This window comes from Alosa sapidissima, chromosome 18 (genome assembly GCF_018492685.1).
Source record: "Alosa sapidissima isolate fAloSap1 chromosome 18, fAloSap1.pri, whole genome shotgun sequence".
Taxonomy (NCBI): Eukaryota; Metazoa; Chordata; class Actinopteri; order Clupeiformes; family Clupeidae; genus Alosa; species Alosa sapidissima.
The window spans coordinates 3330938-3341516 of NC_055974.1; the positions used below are offsets into that span (position 1 = coordinate 3330938).

Consider the following 10579-nt stretch of genomic DNA (forward strand, 5'->3'; position numbering starts at 1 on the left):
CAATCTCTCTCAGACACACACACAACACACACAACACACACAACACACACAACACACACACACACACACACACACACACACACACTAAGGGTGAGGGTAATGATGTCTGTGTATCAGTCTTTAGTATTGTTAACGGATTAACACTATTGATAGCTTTGATAATAATCCAGTGCATAATCCATTTTTCATACAGCTAAGTGATGAAGTCCCCTCACATGGCTCTAGCTGCTTGTTTCAGCACAATCCTGGCTCGGACAGAACCATACACTCCTCCGGCCAATCAACAACGCTGATTCTGTGTAGCTCTGAAGTGAAGAGTGTGTTTCACTGGCTGTAAATATCACCAATAATTAATTACGATCAAAGACTACACCTATAATGAAATTATGTTATAAATGTTGTTGTCTGTGTAACCACAATATTTTCAATTATGTTTGTTGCTACAATGGCCAATTCATTTTCTGAGGTCTAGATGAGGGGATGGTAACTCCTGACTGAGCTGAGACGAATTGAGACAGAATACACACTGACTGATGGAGTGTGTTAGGGGGAGTCTAGATCTGTGTGTCTCTGTGTTTGTTCATATTAATAAATAAAACTGATGATTTGGCAGGCAGACACACAGACAATCTCTCTCAGACACACACACAACACACACAACACACACAACACACACACACACACACACACACACACACACACACACACTGTCCTCGTTTCCCTGTCTCACACTGGTAAAGCACTGCAAGAAGCAGCAGGGCATCTCCTCTTATCGGATTTGACAAGACAACCACCGTGACACACACACAAACACACATGCACAGACACACCATCACACACATTCATCTATTCATACGCTCCCAAAATTCCTACCAATAGGACATAGACCACAAACCTACACACATTTATACACATACACTAGCCAAATAACATGCAGTCAGACAGCCTCACACGGGTAGATACAGACACACACATGCCCATCAAGTGCCCCTGAGCCACTCCAGGCAAGGTTATTGGAGATATCAGGCCCTGTTTATACGACCTCCTCATTTCTGGGTCACATGAATACTCACTCTCACACACACACACACACACACACACACACACACACACACACACACACACACACACACACACACACACACACACACACACACACACACACACACACACACACACACACACACACACACACACACACACACACACACACACACACACAGAAAGAGGGCGACATGACACTGGGTTGTGTCCAGCACACCAGTTGAGTTGAGGACAGGGCAGTCTGTTTCCCGAGTGCCAGGGCTGACTTTAGACACAGGTTTAACTGTCCCTGTTTCAACCCCTTACATAACCTTCCCCTCCAACAAATAAGCGCACACACACATATACACACACACTCACAGCGAATTAATTTCACACAAACCCCATAAACAGACAGACAGACACACACACACTCACACACCCACCCCACAGCCACACAAAAACACACATGCACACAGACAGACAGTGCCCTCCACACACACCCAAAACACGGTCTAAAATGGCAGAGCACTCACTTTGCCCTAGCCAATAGGGAGAGGCAGATACGTGCCAGTCTACCACAGTCTAGCTGGAGGAAAACCATCTAACACCACTTACTAAACTCTGCAAATGTCACACACACATACATACACACACACACCCACACACATTAACACAGACAATACACATACATACATATACAGGCACACACACAAACACTTAAAAAATATATAAAAATCTCTACCTCACTTTTCACAGATGCAAATACACATAAAAGAAATCAAGTCAAAGAATACAGGACAAAAAAATACAGACAGACACACATTTACATGATCTACACACACACACACACTCACACTCACACTCACACACACACACAAAAAGGGAATCACAAACATACACACCAACCTGCAGACAGGAAGGTCCAGCCTTGCCGGGGAATGAACATGGTGCGAGGGTGTACGGTCACAAGCTCTGCTTCCTTTCCTGAAACATCCGATACAAGCATCACAGATCAGAGCTGTCAGTCAGGGACACAACACAGAGTGATAACCCTCATCTTAAAATGACCTGTTTGTCATGTCATGTTTCAACTCTGGTGTTGTTCCTACTGCCCTCAAAACTGCAGCAGTTACACACACACACACACACATCTTAAAGAAGCCTGACTCAGATCCAGCCTCTCTGTGTCAGCCGGTCAGACCATCTCCATCTTCCTCTTTGTAGCTTATTTGAGGTACTTTAGGCATGGAATGCCTTCCTGCAGGTGATTAATGACTTCCTCCTGACTGCTGATATTGCTTCACTCAATATTTTTCTGGACTTAAGCTCTGCATTTGACACTTTCAATCATGATGTGCTCATCTCCCATCTGTCATCCACTGGTATCTCAGACATACCGTAGCCCTGCACTGGTTTAGGTCATACCTCACTAACAGACAACAGTTTGTCACACTAGGTCCACACAAGTCCTCCACCTCCCCCGTCATACGTGGTGTCCACCAGGGTTCCATTCTTGGGCCCCACTGATGACATCCAAATTTCTCACTACATCCTACCAATGGCCATCAAAATATATAACTCTTTCCCAACTATACTGGTTACCAAATCTGTCCCGAATTCTTTCTTCCTACTTACTTTCAAAGCCCTCCATAACCCTACTCCTCCACACATCTGAGATCTCCTGACCACTCACACTCAGATCCTCTAAGCAAAATCTCCTTGCTGTCCCCCCCACCAGACTGTCTGTGGTAGGTCCTTTAATTCCATAGCCCCTAAGATGTTGAATTCTCTTCCTCAAACCCTCTGTGATTGCTCTTCCTTTCCTTTCTTCAAGTCACATCTCAAGACCTTTCTGTTCATGAACATTTCTCCTTCTCCACCACTGCATAATCTTACCACTTTTTTCCCCTTTTTTGCTGCTTGTTTGTTTGTTTACAAACAAAATGTTCCTGACCTTTTGTCACTCAACCTTGAGTTTCAAAAAAGTTACTATATAAGTGCAATTTATTATGTAAAGGGTAATATATTGTCCTCTGGTGATTTTCGGAAAATAAGTACCGACAGGGTGAATAGGACAGAGTCTAGAGTCATTCTTTTTTTTACGATAATAACCGGCGGACAATGGGTCATTATATGAAACGGGTGCCATTTTGCGTCCACAACATTTGATGAGATGCATAAGGCATAAACTATAGCCAAAGTGTGATCCTAAAGCTAATAATTTAAGGGTTCTTGTTAACAGGGTATACAAGAAAATACTATTCCTTCCATTTCCAGGTGTCCAGGTTGACCGACTTGACATTTACATCTAAAATAAATGTTATATTCTTATTAAGCCTTATTTATTATTTTCAGAATTAAATATATTTTCCTGAAGACGTTAGACATATTTGTTCAGAATAAAATCATGTTTTTTGGTAAATATTTTATTATCTTTTTTTTGCGCCTCTTCGTTTAAACTACCACCCTGTCACATTAAACTTATTTTGTAATTATTATTCTGTAAATAGCATACTTACTTGAAATGAAATCACAAAGACTTATGGTTAAGACAAAGTGGTTAAGACAAAGTGGTTAAGGAGCTGGGCTAGCATGCAGTAGCATGAAAAGTTGTGGGTTAAATTCCCAGCCTCCACCGTTATGCCATTGAGCAAGGCACTTTACCTCAAGTTGCTCCGGGGACAATGTCATTGTCACTTCTTGTAATAGAAATGATGTAAGTCACTTTGCATGAAAAGTATCTGCTAAATGAACAGATGTAAATGTTCCCGCTTCCGCTGAGAAACAAATAGTTCGCCACACCAATAGAACTTGAAACATACAATGTTGCATAGCAACGTATTAGTGGCTAACTTTCACTTTCAAGTTCTATTGCGATAAGTAAACGAACTACTCGCAGACTGATATGAAAGACAAAAAGCAAAAAACCTGTTGCTATTGGCAGCGATCATTCATTTTTTGCAGCGGTCATTATACAGAATTATTGGCCCTTCGGATGTTGGGAAGGTACGCTCATGTTAACGGCACTTTCTGCAATAATATTATTTATCATTCGTACACTGTGATCAGGGGGACACTCCTGTAATACACAGAGCACAAAACACACACACGTATAATTACTATAGAGAGAACAGCTAAGGAGGGAGAAAGAGAGAGACAAAGAGACAGAGGGAGAGAGAGAGAGGGTGACATGCTGACATGGCTGATGATTCTTCTTTGGCAACAGTTTCCATGGATGACGTTACAGTTATAGAATCTGCAGTCAGACTGGTAGCCTGGGATGAAAAATTATGTGTGTGTATGCATGCGTGTGTGTGTGTGTGTGTGTGAGAGAGAGAGATGGAGAGAGAGAGAGAAAGAGAGAGAGATAGAGACACACACTGCCACATTTGTAAATAGTCTTACCATGGACATATTGCTTCTTGGTGATCTGAAGGGGCTGTTTCGGCAGCGCCTGGAAGTTCTGCAGACATAAGAAAACACAAGAAGAAAAAAAGTAACAAGAGGAATGAATGGACTTCCAGACAGGTGTTAAAATGTTCACACATACACACACACACATCAACTAAAAGCTTGCATGGCTTAACAGGGTTAAATTTAGCCACACTCCCCACAAAAACTCACTAAAGCTTTTGCACCATGTTGCCAGGCAGCCAGGCCGATTTCAGTCAATGTTAAGGGAGAGAGGAAGAGAAACGAGAAAAGAGAAACGAGAGAGGCAAGATTAGATGACAAGAGAGATTTCTGAAAAAGGGACATCGGGTCCACACAGCAGACCATCTCGGCACGTCTCCACTGTCACGCTGGGTGTTAAGACAGAGATGCTAAGAGAGATTATGCTCACGTCCCTCCACAGCTGCCTTTGGCTTGCCTCTAGCTGACTGATTGATGACAACTTGATCTGATGCATCCACAATTTGAGGTTTTTAAAGCACAGCAGATAGAGATAGATAGATAGATAGATAGATAGATAGATAGATAGATCGATACTTTATTGATCCCTAGGGGAAATTCAAGGTCTCAGTAGCATACAGACAACACACACGCATTCACTAACAGCAGAAAAAGTCATTAAAAGTATATAATATAAAAACACAACTAAGCAATAAGGACAGTAGAAGATAAAGAATATACTAAATATACTAAAATACAAATTATACTAACTAACACTTAATCTAAATAAATTCTAAAAACAGTATCCACATAGTGGTGATTAATCAATCAAGAGGCGCTTGCAATGACTGAGGCAGGGACTGAGCCTGTGATTCTCTGTGCATAGTAAGGTAAGGTAAGGTGCTCTGTGTGAGTGAGTGTTACGGTGATAGTGGTCATGGTAATAGTGCAAATGAGTAAGTCCAACAGTGCAACAGTGCAAGAATAAGTCTATTTATCTATACTGTATATATAACTATTTTACAATTTTATACAATTTTATAAGCATTACAATAGTCAACAGGATGACGTGGGCTAGAGGGATCTGTTGCACTGTGTTGCATGAAGTTAGCCTAGCCCAGACAGGGATGAATGAATGACAGATGCTGAAATTACTGGAGTGAGCTGAGGCCTTGCTGTGGACCCTTACGCCTCGGGACATTGTCTTTAGCACCAAAACGGAATCAAAGCACTGTCAATGTCTCAGATGTCAGCCAGATCTCTCTGCAACATACACACACATGCACACACACACACGCACAGACACACGCAGACACGCACACGCACGCACACACACACGCACGCACACTTGTGAGGCCCTGTCAGATCATTTGATTTTGACCTTCGTTATCCTCCCCTTCTGTGTGAATGTGTGTGTGTGCTCCTCTGTCTGTTTGTACAATATCTCTGTGCTGTGTATGTGTGGCTGTGTGTGTGTGCGTGTTTTTGCCTACAAGTCTAAGTCTGCCTTTGTATATGTGTATGTATTTGTGTGTGTGTGTGTGTGTGTGTGTGTGTGTGTGAGTGTGCGTGTGTATCAGAGTTTGAGGAGTTTGAGTGTGTATGTTACAGGCTCTCGCTTAGAGGAAGGTCACCTTCAATGCCAACCTCCTCTCAGCTCATCAGTTCAGTTCCCACTAATATACAGCCCACTAAAGAATAACCTCATACACATACACACACACACACACACTCTCTCTCTCTCTCTGTCCTACACCCACACTTTCACTTATTCTCATACACGTATCAAACATACAGTGCACACAAGTTGCACTCACAAATAAAACACCCATACCAACAATCCCAATCCCACACGTACAGTATGTGCTTGACAGGAGACACACCATGTACATACACACACATGGACACACACCTGATATCCATCTCTATATACTCTCTCTCTCAGCCGCCCGCGCGCGCGCACACGCACACGCGCGCACACACACAGTAGTCACACACACACACACACAGTAGTCACACACACACACACACAGTACTCACACATACACACACGTACACATCTCCTCAGGTGGTCATGATTTGACAGGAGTGTCACAGAAGAGACAAACCAGAGGACTGACCCCCATCATCACACACCTGACCCCACATGAAAAGAACAGACATGAGTCATTGCTGCTCATCGCCACAGATACATGCATGACGCCAACATGTCTGATCTGAAGTCAGGGGACAGAGTGTCTCTCCCCGTCTCTCTCTGTGTATGAGTGTGTGTGTGTGTGTGTGTAAATCAGCATAAACAATGGAGGGTGGGTGTGGGGGAGGGAGTGCATGGAACAAAGCAAAAAAATGGCAGAGAAAGCAAGAACAGGAAAGGCACAGAGAGGGATGGAAAAAACAAGATGGAGAGCCAGGAAGGGAGGTATACTGTAAAAGAGATGTGTGTGTGAGAGAGACTGTGTGTGTGTGTATCAGGTTGTCTCCAGGTATAAACAAGTAAACAACATCTACCAAAAATGATGGACAGAACCCATAATTGGTCTGTCCTCCATGGTACAGCAGCAGAAAAGTCAACAAAATATCAATCATATAGCAAAGGGCAGTGTCTCGTGGTGTGACTCCAACTCGGTGTGTGGAATGTGAGTGGCAGAGAGAGAAAGTGAAAACACAGATGAACATCTAGAAGCTGGACGAAAGAAGCTGGCAACCGAAGTGGAATAAGTGAAGCAGACTTGTGCATAGGTCATTAAATAAAGCTGCACCTCTTTAGACTGAAGCTGTATCTAGCGTCTGGAATAAGTGAAGCAGACTTGTATAGTATAAGTCTAAGTATATATACTCTTTTGATCCCGTGAGGGAAATTTGGTCTCTGCATTTATCCCACACTAATCCCGACGCAGTGAGCTGCCTGCTACAGCGGCGCTCGGGGAGCAGTGAGAGGTTAGGTGCCTTGCTCAAGGGCACTTCAGCCGTTCCTACTGGTCGGGGTTCGAACGGGCAACCCTCCGGTTTGTCATTAAACAACTGTTGGTCATTAAATAAAGCTGCACCTCTTTAGACTGAAGCTGTATCTAGCATCTGGAATAAATGAAGCAGACTTGTGCATAGTTTGAACTGTTGGTCATTAAATAAAGCTGCAACTCTTTAGACTGAAGCTGTATCTAGCGTCTGCCTGTTGCTGACGACCTGCCATTAAACTGAATGGTGTTTAGTCTCTTAGTTCCTGTCTGGTAATATCAGTCCTAGAGCATTTTATAATGATCCAACTACAGTCGGGAGCTAAAGCAGATGAACATATTTCTTAGTATTATTCTTAGACAAAATCTGAGTTAAGAACACACTATACAAATTAGATTTAACTACTGACACCTCTCCAAAAGGTTTGTTTACTTTTCTCCAACTAATGTGGTGAAGTACAGAACAAAGTATATGTGTAAGTTAGGTGAAATCTGGATTCAACAGAGAATAATTTGCATGAGGGGATTAGGCTGCCTATATTCAACACAGATCCACAAATCTTGCTAGGTTTATGTGGCCAAACTCAGATACAGGGTTCCCACTCTAACAGTAGGTATCCACACAGCGAAATTTCGCACCGCTGTCATTGAGGTTGAATGGAGGCGAAATAGTGTTAATTTTGTCACCTATTTTTAATTTAGTCTTAGTCTTAGTCTTGTGACGAAATGTCCTTTTTAGTCTTTGTCATATTTAGTCATTCAAATATAATTTTTGTTAGTCAAGTTTTAGTCGACTAAAAGTCATTTTAGTCTAGTTTTAGTCAAAAGAAAACTAAAGGTATCTTAGTCTTAGTCAGTTTTAGTCAACACATTTTAGTCTTTTTTTATAACAAATTATTTCTGATTACCATTTGAGTCAAATAGTGTTTCACACATCTCAATTTTCCAACAATATTGTGTGTCCACAGGGCTACTCGTCTGTTATAATTACTCATTCTGATTTTTTGTCAGTCAGTATGTTTACATGCACAGGTAAGTCGAGCTACAGTTATAGCTCGGCTGGGATTTGACCATAGACAGTAAAAGATTTGACTGGACCACTGTCATATTCGTAGACCAGTGTTTCTCAAAGTGTGGTCCGGGAATCACTGGTGGTCCGCAAGCTATCCCAAGTGGTCCGCGAGCAGACGTGGTAAAATATAATATAGATGAGTTGTTTGCAATATTGAACCAACTTGTATGTAAAAACAGTTCTGCAACACTGTCTATGTAAGATATGCCAGTTTAAATCATACAGTATGAATCCACACAATAAGCAAAGTGCAAAGACAATAAGCAAGGTGGTTCAGTGAGTAGGCCTATAGTGTAGACTAATTATAGGCTACTGTTGAAGTAGGTCTAATCTTTTTTTTTTTTTAGCTAGGGTTAGTTAAGTGGTCCTGAAACTGAAAAAGTTTGAGAAACACTGTCGTAGACCAAAGTATTAATGTTTTACTCCGCCTCGCTAGATGGCGATATGCGCCCAAACACAACACATTCCCCAAACAGACTCTCCATCTTAGCCATAGCTAACTTGCTAGCGAACTTTCCATATTAGCTTACTTGCTAGCAAACTTTGCATCATCAGTCTAACTAGTTAAATAATTGACATTACATGATGAACATTTTCGTATGGACATTCTGGTGGATGTTAATTTGTATGAGAGAAGCTTCAACTTCTGGGTATGTAGCATTGTGGCATAAAGCTTAGGTAGTTAGTTTGCTAACTCTGGCAGAAATCTCCAATGTTCTTGTTCCATGTAGTTTCGTGTTGCAGCCACAGGGTTGCAGCAACAGCACGTAGACTAGCCTACAGGAAAGCTGTTGCGTATGAACTCATTCGGAATATTTTGAAAACGTAACAGCTAGATATTCTGTCTTCTCATTTTGTTGACGAAAATGAAGAGAGATTTTATCTTAGTTCTTATTTCATGCAAAACATTTTAGTCTCGTCTTTTTTCGTCAACAATAATTCATCTTAAGATAGTCTTAGTCAGTGTTTCAGGACATTACTGCCGTCTCGTCATCGTCTCGTCTTAGTCATGAAAAAAAAAGGTCGTTGACGAACATATTTCCTCTCGTCTCGTCTGACGAAATTAACACTAAGGCGAAATGAGCGAAACAAAGTTGAAGAAAGTTTAACTTTATGCAAATGAGAACCACTTGAGAACCGATCAATTCAGCGTGTTTATGTTTGGAGGCGAGCAAACACCTAGGCTACATGCTGCAACACAGGTATGAAATATATTATGTCTTAGTGACCTTGATGTTTCTATGAACATGAACTGTTGTTTATAGGCAACATAAACAACAGTCGAGGCATAAAGACCCCAGTAAATCTTCATTAAGTACTTAAACTTTTGAACTAGCTTGCCACCACTGGCTAGACACTGCAGTCAAACGGTTAGCGGTTTGGCCGTCCTCACCACAGAGGCAAAATTTCGCTGACCGAAATTAGCGAGGTGTTTCGCTGTGTGGAAACCTGTAAAATGTAAAATTTCCTGACAAAAAACCTGAATTTCCATGACCTATAATGAAAGGTACAATATACGTTCAAGGATCTTACTTTTTTTAGAGCGGGAAGATGAATAAATGGGCATTGAAAAAAAAAAGTTGGGCTAACCACAACCACTCAAGCAAACAGAAAAGCTAATAACCAGACAGATATACACTAATTCAGCATGGAAATACTGTATGGTTTAGGGATGTCCCGATCCGATATTTGGATCGGATCGGCCGCCGATATTAGCAAAAAATGTGGGATCGGCCTGCACGGGAAAATCCCGATCCAGTTTGTTTTCAAAACTCCGGTCCAGCGCACCGATGTAGGTAATCCATTCCAGTTTTTTTTTTCAGCTTTTCCCCCCGAATCTGGTCCGCAGCACACCTAGCGACCTGTCCAGCATCCCACTTGTCTGTGCATGTCCCACTAATAATTTAAAGTTATCGAGCAAATATTTCATGTCACAGTTGAATTAATATAGCCTAATGTTAACCGCTACCGCGAGTGTCCGCGAGACCCTCTTACTATTAAGGCTCTTATGCATGTTGCTGCTGACAGCTTTGCCTGTCTAACGAATGTTATCTCCGCGATTTAAGATTGTTTGTGTAATGTATAGGCACAGCACGCACTTTAATTTCCCTATTTTTACAATCGGCTAGCCTAA

General features: G+C 41.8%; 1 protein-coding gene across 7 annotated transcripts in view; it reads right to left on the minus strand.

The window, feature by feature from the left end:
* poln (polymerase (DNA directed) nu) overlaps positions 1-10579 on the minus strand; it is a 115542-nt gene that overhangs the window by 49505 nt on the left and 55458 nt on the right. For all 7 annotated transcript variants that reach the window (XM_042070244.1, XM_042070238.1, XM_042070239.1 and 4 more), the window contains 2 exons: positions 4432-4489; positions 1933-2010 (listed from right to left, as the gene is read on the minus strand). In XM_042070244.1, the coding sequence (XP_041926178.1) occupies positions 1933-2010; positions 4432-4489 (136 nt within the window). The remainder of the gene's footprint in view (positions 1-1932; positions 2011-4431; positions 4490-10579) is intronic.